We start from the raw sequence: 25,553 nt of genomic DNA, 5'->3' as shown, positions 1-25,553 counted from the left end.
CAACTAACGTTAATCATTTCAGCTCTAATAAATTGTGTAAGTTATTTTTCTTTCTTATTGCCTTAATAATCTTGAAACCACCCAGATAAATAGCCTACTGGGACACCTCGCTGGGATCCAGGTTAAGGGTTCATCTGTTGAGGAGCCTCTCATAGTACATGTCTCTCCACCTATCTGCTCCACTCCCAGCCCACTTTATAATTTACACCCATGCATTTACCGACATCCCCTGCACCGGGGGTGGGGGTGGGCGGCCCCTGCTGATTCAGAGGTAAGGAATTTGCATCTGATTACTGTTTGTCAACCAATGATCTGACTGTGCAGGCCGGCGAGTGTCTCCACGCCTCTCTCTCCGGCTGTCTGACTGAACGCTGCGGGTTCTGAAACCGACACTCAAAGTCTGAAAACACAATTACACGCAAAAGGCGAATGCGTGGATATCATGCAGTCACGTGAAACCACTTTATTTCTAGCTGATAAACACACCAACGACTTCTCCTCTTCCTCTTTTTGGTGTGTTTTTCTCTGTGTGTAATCGAAGGGGGAGACTGGATTCAGAGACGAGGAAAACAGGAATGTTTCTTCCGGTACCAAAGAGTGTGAAACCCGAACGGAAGCCGATGTGGTAAGTAAATATTTCTCATTAATTTTCGTTTGACTTTGAATGCCTACAAAGTCTTATGCATAATTTAGGTTTGTGTGGCTTCCTTATTTTTTGCTGCTTCTGTTTAGATCGTCATTTACAGGACGCAGCCTTTGTTTGTTTGCTTTTTAATCGATGCGACATTATCGAATCGCCTGATCAATAGTGTGCGTTATTGCTTAGGTAGCTAGCGTTAGCGGATGGACTCACCTGCCATATGTCAGCCAACGAACGTAACTCAAGCTAGGTTGAGTGTAACGTCAATGGCACCATTTCTTAAGAAAAAAAAATCTAACGGAAGAGGTGTTTTATTGTAATACAACGTTTTTCGGTGGTAACGCCGAATTTTACAGAATATAGAGAGTAACATAATACAAGTGTACATGTTTATAAGCTAACGGGTCGTATTTAACGTTACTGTCAGTTACAAAAGTGTTAAATTATACACCTACCATTACCAACAGCTAACGTTCGGAGTTTTATGTTATGTCAACAAAATATTATCACAAATGTAAAAACACAATATTGCTCGCTATTTCAGTTAATATTAGGCTATACAGATGATTATTGCCAGTATTATCTGGTGCTTTAACTAGACGCCAAAAACGGATAACCCGACTGTTTCCGACAAATGATTGCTGCTAAGAATTTGTGGGCAAAACTGCTAGCTAATTAAAATGAATTTTTTTTTTGTTTTGTTTTACAACGCCACAAAACATACGTCAGTACATCATACTGCCCTCTAAGTGGAATATAAAAGCCAGTGCATGTGACATGGTCTACATATGAGGCTTTAAAGGAGGTTTGGTCTGATATGTCATGTCGGGGGTCAAAGCAGAGACTGTAGGGTGATTCAGAGCTCAGGGTGGCTTTATGAATGGATCTGAAGCTGCTGCTTTCTAGGTCGTTTTGATACTCATACCAAAAACAGAGTGGCAGAGTAACTCTGGAAACACATTCTAGAAAGCAACAAATAAACAGTGGTGTAAAGTAGGCTACTGGAACGTTACTTGAGTACAATTTTGAATTTGTACTTCTACTACAATTCTGGAGGAATTATTGTACGTTTAACTCCTCTATGTATTTGTTTCTAGTTTCAGATTAGTAATACAAAATAGTTGTTTTTTTCTTTGCGTTTTTTCAAAACTATGCTGCAAGTAATAGCCTAGTTCTAAACACAGACTAAACGGAGGTAATGCAGACAAAAACAGGGTTGAAAAATGTTAATTTAAGTTCACCAATGTTGTGTCTCTTTGATATTCTCATTAAATGGTTGTATTTTATGAAATGGAAAAAAATATATGTATATATATTGGCCCCCCTGTTGTCTAAATATTAGCATCATTGAAAAAAACATATCAGTTGACCGCAAATTAACACAGTTGCAGATCTATCTCATTTTAATGTACAACTGATATAATTTCACAAATGTCTTCAGGATGTGTCTCTCTAGGGTAAAAGCCCTTACATTTTTGGTATTTCTGTGGAAGTGCATAATATAACAAAGGTGGAGTAGGTTGATAAAAGAGTCTGTCAGCATCTGTTAGTGTCTGAGATCAAGACAAGTCCAACATGTCAGGGGAGTGATAAGGACACAATAAGCTGCCGTCAGTACTCCAGCTGGGCGGCGGGAAAAGTCACTGTATCCCCCTGTATGACATCAGTGGATATGAGAAGGGGGAAGTAAACTTGTCATCTTAAGTGTATTCAAAAGAGCTCAATTACTCTATTTTTCAGGAGAGTCTGGTTGGTTATACCAAGCTGCAACTAAAACTGACTTTTTTGTGGTTGGTGTTATAGTTTCTTTCTTAAGGTGGTGTGGGGGAGTGCTAGCCCAGGAAGCTGGTTTTGCCGGAAAAAAAGCCAGAAAATGTTTTTGTTTCATGTGAATGAAAGACACCAAATCCCAGAATGCACTTGCTTCGCTGCTCAAAGTGTCCACTCCCAAGCCACGCCTACCGTTTACTGACATAGACAGACAGTGACGCATTCAACTCCAGTGTGTTTTATTGTCATTTCAAACACATACACAAAATGTTTACCGTGGCTCAAGTGGTGTTACACATTTAAAATATATAAAAACAACATTTTATAAAAACATTTGAAACATTTAGTGCACGCACATAAAGTTCAGCTAACGCAATGGTAGCATTAGCGCCTGGAGTAATGTAAACACTGAGTATAAACACAGCTGTGAATTTGTGTAGAATGCACAATGGTCGGCATTTAACAGTCACAAACTCCAACAGCGGTTAGCAGTAGTTGGATAAAAGCCCCCCCATTTCTGCACCAGTCCGTGTTAACACAGCCTACCTCCAGTGGTCTTACCCGCCAGAGCAGCATCTGCTCGAGGGGGCTAGCAAGCTTGTATGCTAGACGGAGTCTGGTACAGTGTTGTTCAGACATATTTCCACAAAAACAAAACCACAGCAGTCTCTGAACTCAGGTTAGGAGTTTCGTTAAAGTTGAATATAGTCTAGTTTGTTGTCTAATGATTGGACACTCACAAGCTGGATGAATTAGACAGGTGGCCGTCTAGCTTTAGCTTTCCACCTAGCTAGAACTCCTGCCATTGTTCGGCGTTTCCGCTTTAGCGCACACCGCCGTTAATGTTCCCTTACCCGGCTTAGCGGCTTCAGCAACACCACTGGCTGAGGTGCTGGTCTCCACAGCAGGCAAAGCTTGCGTAGTGTGTTGAGTATTTTGTCTGTAATAAAGGTTCCTGCATATTTTCCATGGTACACGTGCTGTAGTTCGAATGCACATAATTGTTGTAAAAGTTTGTTGCTGAAAAGCGTTAGCTCAGCTGTAGCTTAGCTCCAAGATGGCTGACACCCCTATGGGCGGGTTGAAAACATGCAGAACTAGCTGGCTTGTAGTTCACTGACTCTGGGCAAAAATGCCTCAGATGAAGCAAAATGACAATTTTTGTGTCATCTGAGTTTTTTTCCCAGACACACAATACAGAGATCTCTTGTCTCAGGGGGACATGAGGGAGGGCAGCCCGGTCATTTGAAAATACTACATGTTTTTTTACTGATACAAAGCTTAATGCTAATCGGTGAAGTATCCCTTTAAACATATATTGTAGTGTAAAAACAACTCAGCAATTTTTTTGAAAGAATACAAGAAATTGCCCTATATGTTTCATTCTACTGTGAAACTGATCTGTTTGGTCCAACCTGGCATATGGTATTCTGTGGCCGACACTGGCCAACTGCACAGTGCACCAGTGTTTCCAATTGAGAGAAGCGAGCGGGTGGAGGAGGGTGTTAATGTTGTAATTAGAATTACGTTGTGGATTAGAAACGTATGGCCAGTGATCAAGTTCAGATCTTAAAAAGGCCTCCCCTTTCTTTTGAATAGTACAGCCTGGCCCTAATAAGTAACACTTATGAAACCAGGTTTACATAAAGACGCAAGTAGTTGCTCTTGATTTGTAGAAACTGTAATTTGCCATCAAAGAGAGGGATTGAAAACGTTGCAGACCTTGACATGGTGATATATCCATATAGTATTGATTATGTGGTTTAGTATATTGCACGATTTTGCTTATTAAACTATGACGTTATAGCTTGAGTATTAAACGTATATAAACTTAATGCAGGGCTGAAACGGTTGGTTGTCAGAAAACCAAACTGAAAACTATATTTATTAATTAATTAATATATACTAACTAAATAATTGATCATCATCAATCATTTATCAAGAAAAACTTCCCAACACACGCTGGCTCCAGCTTTTCCAATATAAGGATTTGATGCTTTCCTCAGTTTCATAAAATTTTGAATTGAATATCTTTGTGATTGGTCAGCTGGAACAAGAAATGGGATCATTTTCATGTACGTTTTGCACTATTTTCTGACATCTTAAAAGCTAAATCAATGAATAATTAAAGTGCTCATATTATTCAAATTTTCAGGTTTATAATTGTATTAAGAGCCTGTACCAGAATAGGTTTATGTGATTTAATGTTAAGAAAACACTATACTTTTGTTGTACTGCACATTGCTGCAACTCCTCTTTTCACCCTGTGTGTTGAGCTCTCTGTTTTTGCTACCGAGTGAAGCATCACACTTCTCTTCCATCTTTGTTGGGAGTCGCACATGTGCAGTACCTAGGTAACAACTACTACCCAGTCAGAAGCAGAGTATAGTAAGTAAGCAAGTAAGCAGAGTAGTAAGCAGAGGGCGGGCCACGCTAGCAGCTAGGCGAGCATTATAACATGTGTTACAAAGTGAACAAAGTTTGTCACAGAAGTAAAGCCTGGACTACATTAGAGCTGTTTGGAGCAGTTTGTGAACAGGGGTTTCTGTTGGAGTTGGTAAGTCTCTTTGGGGTTGACTTTTTACCTTTGTAAAACCATAACCTGCAAAAAAGATATATAACACAATACAGAAAAGGGAAAAAGTCAAAAAGCATAATATGAGCACTTTAAAAAAATAAAAAAATAATTGAAAGATAAATAATTAATGGAAATCATTTATTTACAATTTATCGTTTTCAAATTGAAATCGCAATTTGAAAGAATGCGATTAGCTAATTGTAAAGACCACAAATAATCAAATGTGCAATATGTAGTTGAATTTGTTGTAACATTTGGTTGACCACTTTTTATTCCTCTTTTTATTATCATTAGTTTTTTTCACAAGATAAATGCTGGAATAACATTACACAGATTGTTTACAGAAATGTGCCATTTTAAGTGGATTTTTTTTATTTTTTTATTTTACTTTATTTAACATGATGGTAAAAGGAGTAAGAAGTAGATGCTGCTATTGAATTGATGCACATCTGAAATTTCAGTTTACATGAAAGTACATATTTTTTTATGGGAATTGTTTTTATTACTATAACTTTAGCATTTGTTATAAATGTCCTGTGTTTGACTGATTAATGTTCATTTACGCATATGCATGTGAAATAATATCACTTATTGCTGGTAATTTATAAATTATATATTATATATTTATATATAGAATATAAAGCAGTTTTGATAGTGTCTCATGTTCTAATGCTCCATGACATGTTTAATCTGTTATGTTTGGAATATTGAACTTTAGCTGAACTTTTTTTTGTTTGTTTAGAACTTCAAAACGCAAAAACGCAATTTCTGGCAGAAAAATCGCAGTTAGATTATTTCCCCCAAATCATTCAGCACTAGTGGCAGCCCTGATTTGATTTTCATTTGTTGCTTTCTAGAATGTGTTTCCAGTTAGTGTGAAGGTGCTCTTTCATTGCCCAGTATCAGCTTGATGTCAGTCTTGCCATAGCTAACACGCATTGCTACTTGGCTGTTGAGCGTGTCTGTCTTCTCATAGCTTCTCATAGTATGCCGGTATTTGTACTTCTAATCCTGTCGTTTTGATGTTTTTGGTTTCCATAGTGTTCCTTCTCTTGACATGTAAACTGGTCATTGTGGCCTCTCTTCTAATCAAGTGTTTGATGTGATCTCTGTTGAAACTAAGCTCAGGTTCACATAAAGGTCTGTGTATTAGTCCATACCGTCCCATCTTGATCCAGAGTTGTGATGATGTTTGTAAATTCACAGCTCAGTGTGTTAAGTGTACATATCAATATGCAAAGCTGGCAGCACCGTTATTATTATAAACATTATTAAAACGTTTACAAGCAGAAGTCCACTCAGCTTCCTGTCAGCACACACGCCTGATCTCAGCCCGAGGATATTTGAAGAACATTTGGAAGCAGCAAGTGTAATATACAAATAGCCTGCTCAGTTAGCTTCTGAGCATCATGGTTGAGTGAGCTGCAGTCTCTGGCTGTCTGCCACTGAACGAGTTAGTGGCTGTAAATCAATGACAGACAAACATGCACAGACCAGACAAACAGGGTTGTCTTATTATCAAACTATAATCCTTTACAGGGTGGTAAGACTGCTTTTATGTTGTCACTGCATTCAAATCACCCTACAATGTTTAAGGGTGTGGGAATTTGCCTTAAGGCCAACATTGTGTTACCTGAACGTCTCAGTAATAACCCCTTTTTAAATATCAGCGTGAACTGTATCACAGTGAATGTCTGCTGTCTGCACACCACAAGTTTCCCTGCCATTAAAGAAGTGGGAAGCAGCTTGGCTTGGCTGGCTTTCAGCTGTTCCTTTGCCAAAAGCTACATTCCCAAAAGGCCTGTGCGGCACGTGGGGCTTTAACTTGGTTATCCTGCCAAAAAAAATGCAGGAAGAAAATCAGTAGTTACTTAACTGCCTGGGCCGGAGCCACGGGGGAATCCCAGCAGGGCTGACGGTGACGCAGCCAGAGAGCATACTATAAGGAAGGGTCTGAGCTTTTGGGATGCCCTGCAGTTCCTGAACCGAGCTGCTAGTACAGTTGTAGGCTTCATGTTTTAATTCAGCGGCTAACCGCAATCTATCCTGGTACTTCTCTGCCTGGATACCAGCACGCAGCTGCAACATGCTGGCATGTCCATCAAACCAGAAGCGTTTGTATTTCATGTTTGCGTCAGCTAGCGCCGGCAGCCTCCCCAAGCCATAAAAATCTAATTGAATCAGATCCATTTAAAATGATACACATCCCTCATGAGTTTTTATTAGACAGATTGCAGGCACATTAAACTAATCCACATTCAGCACAGAAGTGACAGTTTCTGTTCTGGATGTCTCCATATACAATGAACAGAGCTCTTTATCTAGGATTTACACTCGTCCATTGCCTCTCTGCAGACAAAAGACTTGATTGTCAAAGATCACAGTGCAGTGACGTGATTGCACAGTCACCATATAAACCAACATGTTAATCCAGTTTGGGAAGCTCATGCCATTCAATGAAAATGCAAACCCCCAACCCACCTCCCCCGCACTAGAGGAACTATCATCATAATGTCAGTCTAGAGTTACAATAGCACTCTGCAAGCAGCGACATGCACTCTGTCTCCTGAATCCCAGCTTTTATGGCAAAGTAAGTCTGCTCACGTGAGGAATTTGACTTGGTGGGTTCGTTTCTGGAGCTCACAGAAAGCCAGAGACAAGTTTTTAAACAAGTCACGTATATAAAGTAGAGATATTAGAGTTGCATTAAAGCAGTGTTATGTAGTTTTCCTGTACAATCATCACATGGTATTCTGGTCAAACTGACTAATTACAGGAAGCTATACGATTGAGTAATAAAGGATAGAATATATAGTGACAGATGGACAAAACTAATGCAATCCAGTGCAATAGCCAAAAACAATTCTGGATTTACAATTCTTTCGTCAACAAAGTTTTGTTTTTTTCAAATTGTCAGAAAAGTGTCAATTGAAGTGCAAGAAGGAACAAAATGGAACATTATTTAACATTTCAACCAGAAAAGAGTCAGACACAAGACAAACAGATGTAAAGATACACTGTTTCCATTTGTGAAGGGCCTGTGTTTCTCCACCAGAGCTGTCATCACATGAGATTTATGTTTGCTCTCATAATACTACTGTCACCACGTGAAGCTGTAACATAGCGAGGTCAATATCCACCAGTGAGGCGGCAGGCAGACAATGACATAAATGCCAGCAGATATTTCAGCTGAGTCAGCAGAAACTGTTTTTTTTTCATTTTCTGAGGACTTTTTCTGCAGTTAGAGGAATTCCTTCCATATTGCAGAGTTCAGATGTTTTGTACATTTTACCTGTGGGCTGTCCTGTCTTTAAGTACAAAGTAAGTGCCAATAGCCAAAAGTTAATTTTAGTTTTTAATAACGTAAGTGTTTCTTCCAGTGTGCCACTTTGTATTTTCAGAGTGGAAAAGCCCCTAAGTTATGGATCATTTATGTTGCTTGCTTGTAATTTCATTAGTAGAAGAAATTGAGCTTTTTCTAATGTTGCGCTTTGTGTAAATGTTTAAAGAATAGAGCATCAGACAAATAAATACATGATGTGGAATTCTCTGCAAGGTTATGTACCATATGCACCGCCACAGAGATAGGCCTCTTTCCATAATTTCCATCACTCATTTCCAAGTAGGAAAACACTTAAATCCAGACTTTTTACATTTATTCTTCATACATGCTGTAACTTCAGTTGCTGCAAATCACTCTCAGCCTCACTTGCTTGCATAGCTACATCCTGTTGCTTGATAGATAGCCACAGATTTCACTGCTGAGAAGTGGATCACTGGATTATTTTTGCTATATGCTCATCTAATTTATGGCATAGCGGGGGCTAATCAGATTTGGCTGGCTGTTTTGCTTTGGCTCGAAAGTGCGTGACGAGCCTGCGCGACACTTCCTCAATGATCTTGTTGTTGGTGCAGTGGTGCTCAATGGAGCCTGTGTTATTGCCTTGCAAGGTAATACTGCAAGGAATGTGAGAGAGGGACACATAATCAAGACCAGCACCACTGACCAACTTCTTGTTTTTATGCTTTTTCCCCTTTTTTATGTAGAAAGGATCATGAAGTCTTACTGGTTGGCTCCCTGCGAAGTCACTATTTAACCTGTTGTATGTTATGTTATATTCATTGCTAACCAGTGTTTTCTGTATAAACAGAGTAAATGCTATTAACAAAAACTATTTAAAAATGCTCATTAAAACACAATTTAAAAACACTAATGTATACTGTGTGTGTATGAATATGTGCAAAGTAATCTTTCAACAACAAAATAAGAGAGTGATATGTGTGTGTGTGTTGTGTGTTTGTTGTGTGTGTGTGTGTGTGTGTGTGTGTGTGTGTTACCACTTGTTGTTTATTCAGTTCTATTCACCACTGTTTAAATTTAAGAAGCATTTAGTTTTTAGATAGAAGTCTTTCCCTGTCAATCATTGACCAGGCATCTCAGTGAGATCTTGACTGTATGTCAATGAATGTGCTAACTGAATGTTTTTGCCAGGTGCACAATATAGCATTGGACACATGGCACTCATTTATTTTATACCATTTATTCCTCATGTCCCTTTACATTCATTAGCAACCTCTTCTTGGAAAAAAGTGGGGAAGAGCTCAAACCTGCTAATTAGCTAGTAACTTCCTGCTCGGCTGTTGAAGGTCAGAGCTGAGAAAGATAACTTTTATTATGTAATGTGTAATATATATTTTTACATGTGTAAGCCCATGTGTAAACAGAACTTTAACACATGAAGCCTTTGTAGTAAGAGAGGTGTGGTTGCATCTTTTTCCATTAAGGTCTACAGTATCTTTTTATTCTACTGTCACACAACATGTAGGGAGTTAGGAACAAAACAAAGAAGACAATCTTAAAACGTAAAAACCCTCTGAAGTGCATTGTGGCAAATTTAAATTTGATTTGAACATTGTAGGTATGATCATTTTTAGCAGTGGGAATCACTGGGTACCTCACCGTACAGATAATATCACAATACAGCAATTCTGCGATAATGAGTTTACAATCCTATAATGATACATCATGATGTCGGCCTATGAATACAACTATGGATACAAAATGCCTCTGAAAAGGATAGGGGCTTTCTTTATTCACTGCAAACTTTAAGAAAACAGCACAATTCTGCAGCACACGTTTCAGTTTTTCAGGTTTCCCTCATTCATGTGTTAAGCACCACCTCAAGGAGCCTTGAAGGAGCGACACCGGGAGCAGGGAAATCTATTTAGAGCGCCAGATTTTATTTATTAATAAATCAATATTTGGCGCCAGTGTATCAATTATCGTATTGCAAGAAGAAGGACAACAATATAGTGTGTACTAATGCTTTTACAGTTAAGTAGTGTGTTCTGCTCCAAACTGCATTGGGATGTATTACACTGATATATTCAGGTGTCAGGATTGGAAGACATTCAAAAGTTAGTATAAAAAAAGAGGCTTTCTGGAGCCACATTGCTCAGAAACCAACAGAGAAGCATCACATTTGTCGAGGAGTGTAAGTGTTGATAACATCATTACAAAGCCTGTTTCTCTACTATCATAGCAGTAAAGTACACACTGACAGTGGTACGGTACGTACAATTGCTGAGTGATGATAAAACCTGCTAACACAAGGACATACTGTATATTACCACCCATATAACATGTGATCTTTAGGAAGCGAAGAGCTAGAAACTCCAGTAAGAGAGCTTATAGCACCAGAGATAGAGACAAAACAACAATGTGGATTACCACATCACGGTCCTTCTGATTTTCCACTCAAGCGCAACAGAGAGATGTTCATTTTAATAGCCAGTGTTAAGTCTCACACCTAGTTAATCTCAATATAACCACTGCTTTAACAGACAATGTTTTTCTCTTTCCGTACATAAAAGGAAATGAACTTTTATTTCAAATGTTGAAATGCGAGATATGCATCTGCACTGGCACATGAAAACAAAGCTACCTACTGAGGAAAAAACCTTGGCGTTAATGTTTGTGTTGCTCTATGAGAACTTTAAAACTAGTTTGTAGCACATATGTTGCAAGCACCATGTGCAGGGTTGTAGCCAGGGTTAGGACATTTTTGAGGTCCAGAATTTCTTCTTTTATTGAAACTGCATTTCTGGATAAGCAGAATTCATACCAAAATGACACCTAGAAAAAAAAAAAAAAAAAGCTATACAATACACACAAACTCGTAATCTAAATCTATATTTAAATACGTTTAGAGGGACCTGTTATCAAAAATGCTTTTATTAAAGATGCACAATTTACTTTTACTTCAGTAAGACTTAGACTTTATTGTCATTCAACTACACATTGACAATATACAGTTGAGCGAGATAATGTTGCTCTGAAAAAGAAACACAAGACAAGTAAAAAGAGAAACAGTATAAATATAAGTGTGCAACATAAAGTGTGTGTGTATATATATATATATATATATATATATATATATAAAAATTAAATTATTTTAAGACGATTATGACTAGTGCAGATATCAGTAGCATCAGGATATATTGCAGTGAAAACAGTGAAATAAACAAAATAAAATAACATTTTGAATTCAGGACTAACGTATTAGTAGGCTACTTTTACTTAAGTAGGCTAAAAGAACTGAGTACTTCCACCACTATTTACTCTCACTCTTCGTGTGTGTGTGTGTGTGTGTGTGTGTGTGTGTGTGTGTGTGTGTGTGTGTGTGTGTGTGTGTGTGTGTGTGTGTGTGTGTGTGTGTGTGTGTGTGTGTGTGTGTGTGTGTGTGTGTGTGTGTGTGTGTGTGTGTGTGTGTGTGTGTGTGATGTTTGTGCGTCACACTTGGGCTGCGTTGCTTGTGTGGGCTGTGTGGCTGCTCTAAAAGGGGCGCTGAAATGAAATGCAAAAGGTTCTGCGACGCACACACTGCTCAGGTGGTGTGGCCCGGTCAGTCTCTCCCGCACAGATAGCTGTCAGTTTCAAACAGTTTTACGTCATTCAGATGCAGAGATATAGTGTTTTTAGGAAATAATTACCAAGATCCAGACCTCTGTGACCTCATAGCTGGCCATGAATCAAAAAGACACAAAGATGAATTCCTGCACATTTACCGTGCAAAGGACTGTGGTATTAGAAGACTTTGGTGCTCTTTTTAGAGTACATTCAACAGGCTACGTGTCTATGCCAGCAGCCAGTCTTATACGTAAATATGTGCCTATACATGTGCTTGTAAGGTGGTGTGGGTCTCTTTATCTCGTTGGAATTAGACCCTTAGCTCTCGCTCTTATCGCTCTGTACTGTTTGCTCAGACCTTGCAATCTTCTACTTCTCAAATGAGGGTTTTGGAGAAAAAAAACAGGATTAACCCATTAACTGTCATTGTTTCTACTTATCCTTCCGTCATTCAGCCAACTGTTAAAGTTTCTGTCTCGTGTCTGTCAACCCTGCTCCCACATGCGGTGCCCTGCCATCTATACCAGCCTCCCTTTAGCCAATCAAGGTGTTAAAGGAGCTCTAATGTTTGTATTGTAACCTGTCTTTTATACTGCATAACTTTTAATTGCAATGTAGGATCCTCTTTATATGTCCTGAGGTTGAATAACCTGTCTTCTTGCCCCACATGCCCTCTATAAAAAGGTCACTGTTATGTACAGAGCAGGAGTCCTGAATGCTGGTTGGGCTTTAGGTTATTCCTCAAAGATAGTGGTGCAAGCAGGGTGGCTGCTTGAATCTGATTCTCTCAGTTCAAGTTCACCTTTCTACCCTACTGCCCCTGCAAAACCTGTTGTAAAATGCAAATATACGCCTTAAAATGTAAATGAAGGGCAGGCAGCATTGAGGTGGAGCAGTTAACGACAATCACATAGGGGACATTTTAAATCAAACATTGCTTTAAGCCATCTAATTGTTTTAGCGTGAAGAGTTGTCTTCACAATAACTGCAGCTGCCCTAAAGAATCCTCATATGTAAGCCATCACGGCAGGATATACATTTGGCCTTTGGTCTTTGGTTAACACGGGATGCTGTGTTGATTTAGAGGCAGACTATTGCATTTAGAAGTCCTTCAAAAAGGTCTGGCAAACAAATTGTGGAGGAAAACCTCTATTAGTCTGCTAAGTAGTTCCTTAACTAGCAAATGGTCTTTGACCATAGCTACTCAGATATGGCAAATGTTAGAGTGATGAATCAAAAACCACTAAGCAAGTTGGTTGCTATAATTAAGTTTCCAAAGTATTTTGATTAGCAACTTACTCATAATTCATTATCTATGCTTTTCAATAAATCAGGATTTTCATATAATAGCAGGTCACTGTTCCAAGGCATTGATAAGCTAAAAAACATTGCCCTAAGTTCAGTGTTGATTTCCCACCCTGGATACAGTACAGCCTAAAAGAGACTCAGCAGGGTTTTTTACAGGGATTCATCCCTGGACCACTGAGACTACTTAGTTTTTGTGCTGAGCTGTTTTAGATATTAAATGCCTTATCACTCTAGCCACGGTCTGGTTCTTCATGTGTGAGAATTAGATACCAAGGGAAACCACCACACATGTTGCACAACAGAGATGCACCCAATAAGGGTTATCATAGCTCTTCCTTCTTCCTAAAGCATTGTTCATTGTGTGTAAATCAGTATGCACACATGTAGAAAACATTTGACTTCTCTGTCTTTGGCTCATAGTCTCATAGTCTAGTTTATTTTGCTTATTCTTGCCGCTTAACGCTGTCATATATAAAAGGTTTTATGAGCATCAAGCCTACCTTCTCATTTGGGGAAGTGTGTTGGGGGGGCGGCATGTGTTGTGGTACAATGTAATGCGCACTATCTAACATGTAGGAAATCGTAATGCCTGTGATGAACAGTAGCATGAAACAAAGCAACCACTTCTGCTTCCCCCTGCACAGGAACAGTCCACAGAACAGCTTTGTTGTACGGGTAATCACTTCTGTCTTTAAAATTACCTATAGGACACAGAGAGAGAGAGAGAGCGATAGAGAGCACATGAGTTTGAAGTGTAGCTACTTCACATGTTTAGTAATAAGTTTTGTAAGTAAGATAGGGTGGACATACTGTACAGTGCGTGTATAGGCTGTTCTGCTGTGAATTTGCAAATTGTCACTTTGCCAATTCTCATGTAATGCAAAATAATTGGATAGTTCTTGATTCATTTCCACTCTGAGCCCTTTGTCATATGTCAGTAAGTAGAACAGAGACAGGTTGTCTCCGTTAAACCAGATCCAGTTAGGTAAGATGTTTAAATCCTGCTTACACTGGTGCTATTTTCCATCTGACAACTGCAGGCGTTCAGTTGTGCCTCCATCGGCCTTAAAGAATGTAATGAATCAATATTGAATATCTGTTGGCTGCCTTACTGCATCTGCTCCGTCAGTTGTCATTTCCTTCACCCTCTTATGAAACAGAAGTTACACAGCTCTTGTTTCCTTGTGCAACATTTCTCTAACATATAGTACAGGGTGACTGAAATATTTGCATGCTGTGGTTCTGTATCAACTGTTGATGTAAGATTTTGTTGATGTGTTGCATTTTATTGAACACTATTTAAGACTTTTGCTGTAGTGGCAGAACTCATGAAGTACATGTTGTGGCCCAAGCATCTGACCAGTTGAGGTAAAAATGAAGAGCTGCAGGATGTCAACTGTATGCTGATTGCTGCTGGTTCAGTGTTTAGTTGGGACTGAAGGCATTTCAAATGTTGAACTTGCTATTAATGTTAAGCCAGTTCATGTCATCTGTCTCCAGTTATGCTAATGTTTGATTCTTCCTAAGACACACAAACTGTTGTCATTGTTACACATTCTAAGAGGTTTCTCAGCTTTTCTTTAAAGCTTCCTGCAAAATAATTTATTGTTTTAAAGTGTGCAGACAACAGCTGAATGACAATATATTTATCGAGACAACGCATTTGACGTACTCCTTGTGAGATTACTAATATTGTGCAAATACTGGCTGATACTGAGTCAGACTTGTGGATCTCCTATTGTAACAATGTCTCGGCTGAAACATCTGCTTACAAAGTAACAGTAAAAAAACAGGTTGATTGCGGGTGTTGTCCCTCTTCTCATCATGTATTCCTGGCTATGTAAATATAAGATATGGAAAACAGTTGATTTTCCTGTAAATAGAAATTTAACTTAATGTCACTCAGCCTATCGAGAGACCTTGGACTTTACATAAAAAAATCTACTGTTTATTCTTCTTTGGGGTTGAGAACGTGCCGTACATGGTAATTACACTACCAGACCCTGAAATGCTGGTTTGACTTTCTGTGTAATTCCAGTGAGCTACATGCAGGAAAAAAACAAAATCGCTTTTCCTATAGCCTCCCAAGACAAAAGTATCTCTTCTGGTTATACTTTCATTGCAGTGTGATGTTGAGGTGTAATGCGGCCAAGGATTGCTGTGGTGGCTTCTTTTTAGACCAGGTTAGCATGCCGGAATTTATATTGAAGTAACTGGTATCCCAGAGTTTCCCCATTTGGTGTGGTCTCCATTTTGCCTCAAGGAGCTGCTGACTCAAAAATAATTTGTGAAACCTTGTTCCACTGGAGGGAAGTTTTATAGGGTTGCATGAGTCTGAGAATGCTGTTTCAGAGGCTTTTTGCATTCTGACTAACACTAAATTCCTTTTCATTTTTAATGTCTCAATCAGGGAGCCTATGTAGACAGCTGCATGATAAGGGAATGTTTTGTTCTGTTCTTGAATTTCATTTTGGAGGTCAGTGGAAGCAGTGTAACAGGGCCTGACATAGGTTATCATGCATCCCAGAACAATGCTCAAGGTGACCATCTTTTCTTTGGCGCCATCGATATCTTCATATCACGTACTTGATATAGTTGGATCTAGGGATGTAAGCATCAGGAAAAGGCACAGGACCTCAGAGAGTTGGGACGGCACTGCATAATAACACATCGTGGTTGTACTCTACTGCCTGCTTAATTGTCTCCTCAATTGAGTGTTCTTTAAATGCTTTTGTGTGATTCTTTAAGGTCTCCTAAACCTTCTTCACACGTGTGAAATGAGTTTTTCTTTAATAATTCAAATGTACTGTAACTGTATCTCATTCAAGCTTTCATCCAGAGTGTTCTCAGTATAAAAGTGCAATGCAAAATCAACAGTTTCTGAAAGTACACGACCAGGGCAGGTGGTGGTAGGTCTGTCTTGTAATGTATTAGTCAGCATAGCTGAGATGAGTGGTGCCGTACAGTCACCGCTGCCTCCTGTCATGACTGGCACTTCAGCATATCCAGCACCTGTACTTGTAATTAAATTCCCCACATGCTGTTGATTTGGTTCAGCTCTTATCTCTGCGTTGCTGATCTGAGCCACAAACTCAGACTTCTTAACATTGTAAACACTTTCTTAGTAAACAGAGAGTGGGCAGGACAGACAATTACCCTCCCTCCAGTATCACTCTGGGCTATAGGTGGGATCACTGTTGTGTTATAACAGTTGATTAAAGGGAACAAACATTATTGTTACCAGAATGTTGACGCTCTTTGCTTTCAACAGACACTGCTTTGCATATCTAAACACTTTTGGGAAGAGTTATGTAGGAGAAGCATTTCCGCCTACAGAAGCTGCAAAAAAAACTCCCCACTGTGTCTCTAAACCTCCAATACAAATTTTTAATGAGGGAAATACCCTGAGCAAAGGCACACTTCTGAATATTAATTGTATGTGTTGTAACAAATTTGAAACAATGTAGGTGAGACAGCGTTGAGTGGTGGGCTAAATCTATTCTTAGCTTTGAGCCAACCAGGTGAAGAATGTGACAGTTCTTTCTATGATTTCACTTCCTCTTACTGTTAAAACATTCTCCTACTGTGTGAGCGGCTTGTCTCATCTGTTTGTGTGAGTAATCCTGCACATACTGCACAACTGTCAATTTAGGGACTGCATATTTAAGATACACATGGACTTCAGACTGAAATGAGCATTTTTGTGTGTGAAATTGGGTATTTTCCTCTCTATGACATTTTACGTAAGTCAAGATTTGAGTTGACAGGGCGGTTCTGTAGTCTTGGCTGTACTTTTCTCACTATTCTGCAACTCACAAAGGTTTTACAAAACTTCAGTCAGCCTCTTAAATCTAAAAGTAATTGATCAAGTTTCTCAAATAATATGTTGGACATTTTCCTTTATTTAATAGGGGTTTGCAAAACAGGGGAAACAAAGCCAAATGCAATATCCACACATACAATTATAGATACACAAAATAAGGCTGGAGTTTTAGTTTTATCCAAATGGAATCAAATCAGTGGAGCGAGATATGATGTCCACTTTAGTGAAAGGCCAACAAATGGAAAGTTTTAAAAATAGAGACATATCAGATGCTTTGGGGAACGTTGTCATACAGTTTTTGTGATGCCACAACAAAAAGATTCAACTGAAGGTACTGATGTTAACAGACAGTGGGGAAGCAGCAGTCTGACACTGTTATTCTTTCTCTCCCTCAGGTCTTTGTAGTCTGACAGCATACTCTTGTCTTCCTACCTTCACTTCCGCTACTTGTGCCTCACTGAATGCTGTGCAACTCAGCTCTGCTGCTGGCTTTGGTTTCCCCCAAACTGAAGGAAAAACCATTGAGGCAAGAGAGAGGCCTCTGTCTCCAGAACTGCAGCCAACCTTTCTCAGAACTTTGACTGACCCCTCTTTCCACTCCATAACCATAACTTCCAAACCTCCTGCCAGCTGCTAGACACGGTTGGCAATCGCTATTCCTGGGCAGAAGGATCGACCATCGCCCCCCGACCGGTCCCAGACTGGTGCGCCTTCAGTGGGGGAGGGAGGGGAAGGAAGGCAGCTGAACGGCTTGCAGCTTTCCCCGGAGATGAAGCTGCAGGCTGTCATGGAGAACCTGCACAGGCAGCAGAGGGCCAAGCTTCTTATGGAGCAGCAGCTACAGCAGCAGGCCGCCGCCCAGCACAATCAGGTCCGCACAATTGTTGGTGGAGGGGATGAGCCGATGGGGAGCCCGGCCCCTGAGGCAGAGCAGGCCCAGATGGCAGCACTGGCCGCCATGCGTGCCGCAGCGGCCGGGCTGCAGAGGGTGACGGACAGCCCCATGTCAGATCGCAGCAGTGGCGGTGAGGACGAAGGTGATGAGGATGACAATGACGACGGGGAGGAGCATTACAAGGACATGATGGGGTCAGATGAGGAGGAGCAGATGTGAGTTGTGAATTTCTGTGGTCAAGTTGCTCTGAAACATACAATCTGTTCCAGGGGTCCCCTTCAGTGGTGCATCTCTTATTTAACAATATTCTGTTCTTAAATACACACAGCAAACAGAAATGGGACGAAGAAGACTTCGAAGGCGAGATGGAAGATGACTTTGACGACGACCTGGCGGAGGAGGGTCTGCCGACCGGCCATGACACAGTGGCTCCCGGAAAGGGCATCTTCCTACTGCCCCACCGTCAACTCCACCCCCAGTCCCAGCTGCTGAAGGCCCGTCCTAGTGTCAACCAGGAGACCCGCGTAGCCACCCTGCCTCCCCAAGCCACTCACAGCCATCTGGGCGGGCAGGACCACGGAGAGTGGACCTACGAGGAGCAGTTCAGACAGGTAGGATGTCTTCATATTTCTTTGTATACCTCATGCTGCTCTGCTTGATGTGTTCTTCTGTTGCACTAATTTTAATGTACATTTACATGTAAATAAACATTGCTACTGGAGATTCATGTATGTCAAAGTCTGCAGCTTTGACTCTTGCAGTCATCTTGTCAGCGTGGAGAACCATATCAGCTAAATTCCTAAAATTTCTTGAAATCAGCTGCTGTAGCACACTGAGCATCTACATAAATCAAAACTGTTAGTTGTTGACCAGTGAGCCACATCTGGCCTTCACATCCCTCATATCATGTCACTTTCCCAGCTGAAGTAATCTGACCAGGGTGGGAAATTAACACCAGCCGCCAGCCAAATGTTGATAAATCCTAAACTGAGGCTTTTAAGTTTGTCCTTGCCACCTGACATCTCGGCACGTTACATCTGTTAAAGGTTCTGGTCATAAACAATCAGCTTAGTGCTAGGTAAGATTTGAAATTGACTTAAAACTGCAGCCTAAGAGTGAATTGAATAGGACTGCTAGCTGAGGCAAATAAGCTGAGGGCAGAGAAAGGGTAGGGGGGGGAGTTTAGGACATTTTAACAGCTTTACCATGCTGGCGTTTACTGTAAACATACTAGTGGGCTGGATATTATGTGGGAGGCCCCTGTGGAATAAGACAGGCTGTTTACATGAAGAGATTTAAGTCTGTCAACAGCTAAGTTTAGTTGGAGGGCTGCTGCTGATAAAAAAAGACTGAGAGACGATGGAACGATGTAAAATTCACTCATTCACACCTTACTTGTTTATTTATTCCTTAACGTCTTTGCATTTTATGCCATATTTGTCCCACAAAGTGATGCCATCTTGTAGTGTGCATGAACAATTAGAAGAAAAAAAACATAGATTGCCACTCAGCATTAGTACAGAATGAAATGTGATGATAATGCTCCATTTTGGGGAAATTCGATCATTACAGTAACCTTTTCAATACAACTTGGGATACAAGCCTTTGAGAAAAATAATGACTTTTACTGGCAACGTTATTTGTGTTTTAGAGCTACTAATAATTTGCATCAATATCAATGAAACCTTATGAACTTGCTGGAAAACTAAAAACTAAGGCTACTTTACTGGGAAATAAATTGTGGCATATTACCAAGCCACCATTTTATGGAAAGGCAGTTATATGACCTTATAGAAGCCACTATTGAAATTCAAACACACTCATGGCCTGTGGCAATATCTCAAGCCGTAAAACATGTTTGACAGTATGTAGTAAGCAGCAGCCATTTTACATGAGCAGACTTTACTAAACTCTTTTAAAAGAGAAAAATGGTTCGGGAATTGTTTGGGAGAAGATTTTTATATTGATGCCTTCAGTAGGTTTGAGGTAAACAAGCTTCAACCCAAACATGTCCTTCATGTTTAAACCTAACCATATATTCTGTAATTTAAGGCCCATTTCTTTTAATTACAGCATAAGAAATATAGCTCCTCTAAAACCTACACTCTGCTTCTCTGAATAGTCCACCCCTCCCTCAGTAAAGCCCCATATGTTGTTTTTCATACTTTAGGTAGGAAACACAGAACATTTTTATCATGACATGTCACTGTCACTGTTGGCGGTTATATAACCAAAACAACCAGTATATTGGCTGTTAAGATAGTGTTACGCAATACATTGTTGATTAAAACAATGTCAAGCCTACAAAATGTCGTACTCCTCCTACTATGGGGGGAGCAGAGTGGAAGAATAAACTTCATTCTGTCATTTAAAACCTGCATTTTGACATGATATAGGGAATAAAGCAACAACGGTCACATTTGTTGGCAGGGAGTCATGGCTTTCATCCTCCTTACTGCTGTTTTTAATAAAGTAAATCCAGGATTTTAGTCTTGCACATTATTCACACAGGACCCATTTGGCCTCTGGATGATTACGGTAATTAGTAATAAGTGCAGCGTTAGCCTGTTATTACAATGCTCTGTAAATGTGCTATGTAAAGCAAAAATGGCCAACCTGTTATGACCAAGACAGTCTGTCCCCTGATAATTCCAACCCAATGCAAATCAAACTGTGATTTCAGCCTTAATTTATATTTAGTGGGTGCCATTTCTCTTCTGCTTCTTCTTTTTCATCTGAAACCACCATTTGTGGTTTCTTCTTGACACGTGAAAAGGACACAAGTTAAATCTACAGGCAACACGTATTTAATGCATTTTCAGTGCAAACTTGATAAGGAGGTTAAGAAATGCAGAATGTTGAAATTATATTGTGATATATGTGGTAGTGTGGTAAGTCATACAAGCCCAAAGCAAAATGTCATAACTTTCTTGGACTGCACGCAAGCAAATGTGCATCCGCCTAAAACATCACCAAAAAAATCTATATATTATGAACTATCAAGGCTGGGAAAACATCCCCCTTGAACAACCTCACCCAACCACACAATGACCCATAGTTGGAGCTTTATACAGTTAATTGCAATACCTGATAAGTTCCCATAGGCTAAAACACACTTGACTTGAGTTAGCCAAAGAAAGTTATGACTCAAGATTGAATTCAAATCAATCATTGTAAAAGCAGAACCCCTTTATAACAGAATGAGGCCTCAGTGTTTGAGGCATGAGATACATCTGGCTATAGGTGAGGTGTGCATTTCAGTCATAATTTTGTATCTTTTTTTTATACCACACACAGGAAAACATTTGTTCAAAGGTATTTTAAAGAACAGACAAGATATATAGTTGGTTATTCATTAATTTCCAGTTGGAAATTAATTCAAGTTTACAGTTTTATTTGTCAAATGTAGGTTAAAAAAGAGTCAACGTTACAATGAAATGTACTGTATATGACAAGAGATCAGGGGTCAGCTCAGCAATAAAAGCACTGGTTGTTACAATAAGAGCACTAGCCATGTACAAGATAAAATAAAATGACCAAAATAAGATAAAATGACAAATGGATGTAAGATCAAATGTAATGACAGATCATTTATTATTCAATTTTTTCCACTTCAGAAGAAGAAGAATCATGGGAGAAAGTCGGGATCTGAGTGAAAAAAAAAATGGGATTCTCATTTTGACCAGCATTGTAAAACTCCATAACTTACACTTACTATCACTTACACTTACTTACTTTCATATGATCTGGTGTTAAATCGTGTGAAGGTTCAATCACACTGGGTGGGGAGGAAGGGGTTAAGGCTGTACAGTTTATTTTGGTCAGGTGGGTGGAGGCTGCTGGAATGTGCCTGAGGGAGGGTGATAATGTGGCCACTGGGAACCCCAGATCCCCAGCAGAAACCGTGTGTGCCTCTATCAGTCGGCAGCAGTTGGAGCTCTTCCAACCGGAGAACTGGCAAAGTCACTTTTGTTAAGTCCCAATATCACATACAGTGTCTCTAGGGCATTACAGTGATGATTCATGACTTGGTCCAAGGTTCACCTCCCTATAAAAATTGTAGCGTAGCATAGGAAGAATTAAAAAAAAAACGTAAGGAGAGGAAATTCAAAAGGGAGACCATCCGTCTCACATGATTGATGAATCAATAGTACTGTTGACAACAGTCATGAGAAATACAAAATAAAGCAACTGGATTGTAATCTAACATGCATTTAACAGGTCCTGTACTAATGTAGTGAATCCACTTTAAGTAGATCAGTAAAATAAGTGAGTTCAATAAAATAAGTTCAGTAAAAGTATTTGAGTATCATGTTCTTCACACCTAGTTCCAAGGTGCCATCTACTGTAGGTGAAGAAACATGCACACAACCCCCACTTTTAGGTTAGGTTTGTCCCAAAAACGGTGTGTGGTTAAGATAAATCCGCCAAGACCCGACCTGCATTCCCGGTTCAGCCGGCCACCTTTCTCGCTCCACACTCTCAGCTGAAAGGTCAGACTAAATCAAGCCAGGAGGTGCTGTCTGTCTGGATGTTTGATTACGCTGTGGTTTTTAAGTGAATTAATCAAAATATTCAAGGCACTTTGCGAGTGGTGTCATATCTGGCACGGCAGGGTGTGGTAGTATTAAATAAAGGACAAGGGTGTATGCAGATATCAAATTATGCCAGCATTATTGGATTATATTGTAATTGAAACTGATTTGCATTGCTGGTAGCGCAAATTCAGCAGAGTTATTTCAGTGATACCCCCCACCCCCCCACCCCACTCACCCCACCCCACACCCACCCCTTACATCTGCCCCTTTTAATATCCATATCAATATCACTCTTTGCAATGCATTTGATTTTCCAGGAACATTTTTGCACTCCTTTTAAAGTTAATGGTACATGTCCTTTCATACAGCCAATGCTAATATTAACTTTATTTATAGAACCTTCCAAAAACAAATTACTAAGTGCTAGGGCTGCAGCTATGTATTCTACCGATTATTACATTGATTAATCGGATGAGAAATACTTTAGTTTTATTGAAGAGCAATAATATACAATAGACCTACAAGTTTCAACCTGAGACTGATCTGTATATAGGCCTATAGGTAAATATTAGTTACACTCAACCTCTTTTCATTTATATATTTGATTACAATGTCACACAGCTCTGTTACACTTATTCTAGTAGATTGTTGATCAGCTGTTTCTCTGTAAAGAGGGAGATTGAGAGAAAATGGTACGCAAAAATCAGTTGTTTTTTCCAAAGTCAGCTCTTTAGATGAAATTGTGGTCATCTCTACTAACCGTTGTGTTTGGTGTAGTTTCAACGCCCATCTGACTCTGTGATTTACTTTTGTCAGGGCCACTCTGTGGAATGGATAATTAAGTTAGACTCAATGTTTTCTGTTGAGAAGCTGAAGCATTGACGTGCTATTAGTGTGGTAAGATAGTTTGATTTTGCAGTAGACACACTGTACAGAGTTTTTGTTTTAATTAATTTGAACTGATTCCAAACTTTGGACACTTTCTGTCATTTTCTCCAGCCTGTCTCAACGCTTAGTCCCTAACTCTTTGCGCTCTTTCTTCATTTTGTATTTAGCGCTGTCAGTCTTCATGGCATGTGTCGTGCTGATTTTCGTGCATGCCCAGATGATAAACCTGTTTTATGAGGATTTACTGTTCTCTTAATAAATCCATGGGATTTACGGCACTGCACGATCTGTTCCACGCTTCCGGTCTTTTAAAGTTATTACATGCTGTCTCAGCTAGCGGTTAGTCATATTAGCTGCTAGCTAAACTAACGTTAGCTTCCTGGTGGAGGGAAGACCGCTACAACTACAAGTGTGGAACAGATCGTGCAGTGTTTTAAATCCTCAAAACAAGATTATCATCTGCGCAGGACGGATCGTGCAGGCAGCACAGATCGGGTACAGACAAAGTGTGTTGCCAGTAGCGACAGCCCGTTGTGCGACAATAATAATCATCTGTGTGGAAACACCGTGAGCGATACAACGTTGGTATCATTGATTTAAATGAAGCTTTGAGGCAAATCATTTTGACTGGTTTAAAATCCTGCAGTTTTTTTCCTCTCTTTTTCATTTTTTTTTTTTTACATCCAATATTTTCTATGCCTGTTCTCAACTAGATGTGATCTCAAAAGAAATTCCAGTTTGCCGTAAAATCAACAAAAATTTCATTCATGCTCTTACACCGTTACCATGGTTACATTAGCGCATCCTGCAAGAGTGCGAGAGAGGAAGGAGACTGGAGAAACAATGTCAGCTACACAAGGGGGCGATCAATTTCGCAAACGCAGGACTACAAAGACTTTATTGCTGAGTTTGCGGGCAAAAAGGCAAGGAAAGTGACTTTAACTTTATCTAGCATGCAGTGTGTTAAGTTGCTATATAAAGCTTTATAAAGAATATAAAGTGACATGCAGCTGAGCTGCCATGCCATAGGTCAGATGGCCTATTATTCTGACAGCTAAATAGTCTTAGTATTAAGAATAAATCTATTTTCTTACCCCTGTGAAATCTAACAGATACTCTTGCTTCAAAAGTTTTCTTTGGAACAGTTTCTTCTAAAGTAATTCAGTGGTATTAAGAAGAACTATAATTTGTATTGTCTTCATCTTAATAAGAACTAAAAATCCAGACATTTTATCTTAGCAATGTTACGTAAGTTTGCTACATGAGGGGTCATCCCTATGTACCCAGGGTCATTGTTGTAAGAGATTGGTAATGGCTATCTCTGCAGTTCAAACTGCAAAAGAACAAAGGAAGCTGGACTTTCAAATGCAGTTTGTCTGGTAAAAATCCATTTAGTCACTGTGGACATATCAATGTCTAATGTCAAGAAAACTGTCTTGCTGGCAAATTTGAGGGTGTAGATGAGTATAAGATCAGTAGGCTAAAAGCTATAGGTGGGTGATTTCAACATAACTGACCCAGGAAAACATACATCGAACATTTGACCTAGGGGAAAAGCATTGCTGAGAACATGAAACCCCTTGAAATGTCTCCTAGATATGTCATATTAAGAGGAGAGCGGGGGAACATAGGACCCTGGGAACATAGATACGCTCCACTACATGAGCTACGTTAGCCAAGTTAGCAATGTTTGCCAGTCAGCCTTACCTTTTGTTAAACTTTTCTGGTTAACCGTTGACTAAAAAATGTCTAGATAAACTAGTTGGCTAGCTGCTGGACTCAATATAAATGTGAGAGATGAAGGAATGAGAAAAGTTATAACAAATTATGTTACTGTTCACTTTCCCTCTTTTCTTTGTTGTTTGGCGCCACAAGATATTTGTGAATTTACAATTATACAATCGGCTTTCATTAATGTGTCATCAACACTATGGTATACATTTACATAACTGCCCAACTCCCTTGCCCACTGTTTTATAAACAATATCCTCCTCGGGCCAGAAGTCTTCCAAAGGCTGTGCAGAGCCTTTGAAGTCTCCTCTCCTGTGTCTCTGTCTGCTTTAAACACCAGCAGCTGGGCAGATGGAGCCCAGATGGACAGTAAAGTAGGGATGTCTTTAAAAATTCATGGCACTCACCATGATCAGGGCGAATGGAGGGGAGTTGGCATTAAACATTAAATTGCTCATACACACACACACAC

The 25,553-nt window shown here is 39.7% G+C and overlaps 1 protein-coding gene and 1 long non-coding RNA gene across 3 annotated transcripts in view; one reads left to right on the top strand and one right to left on the bottom strand.

Annotated features, from left to right (window-relative positions):
* Positions 1–316: 316 nt before the first annotated feature.
* arid3a (AT-rich interactive domain 3A) overlaps positions 317–25,553 on the top strand; it is a gene marked incomplete at its 3' end in the record, with an annotated part of 49,995 nt that continues 24,758 nt past the window's right edge. Inside the window, 3 exon segments of one of the 2 annotated variants that reach the window (XM_032525061.1) lie at positions 317–625; positions 17,425–18,139; positions 18,253–18,535. In XM_032525061.1, the coding sequence (XP_032380952.1) occupies positions 17,799–18,139; positions 18,253–18,535 (624 nt within the window). In that variant the 5' untranslated portion in view covers positions 317–625; positions 17,425–17,798. 2 annotated transcript variants of the gene reach the window in all.
* On the bottom strand, positions 7,131–23,974 carry LOC116695027 (uncharacterized). The gene is made up of 3 exons (XR_004333332.1): positions 23,917–23,974; positions 21,122–21,131; positions 7,131–7,140 (listed from the first exon to the last, which is right to left on the bottom strand). It is a non-coding gene; the product is annotated as an uncharacterized LOC116695027 (long non-coding RNA).

The sequence above is a fragment of the Etheostoma spectabile genome, chromosome 9, assembly GCF_008692095.1.
Source record: "Etheostoma spectabile isolate EspeVRDwgs_2016 chromosome 9, UIUC_Espe_1.0, whole genome shotgun sequence".
NCBI classification, from domain to species: Eukaryota; Metazoa; Chordata; class Actinopteri; order Perciformes; family Percidae; genus Etheostoma; species Etheostoma spectabile.
Note: the sequence above shows the minus strand (reverse complement) of the source record. Positions and strands in the feature narration are given on the sequence as shown.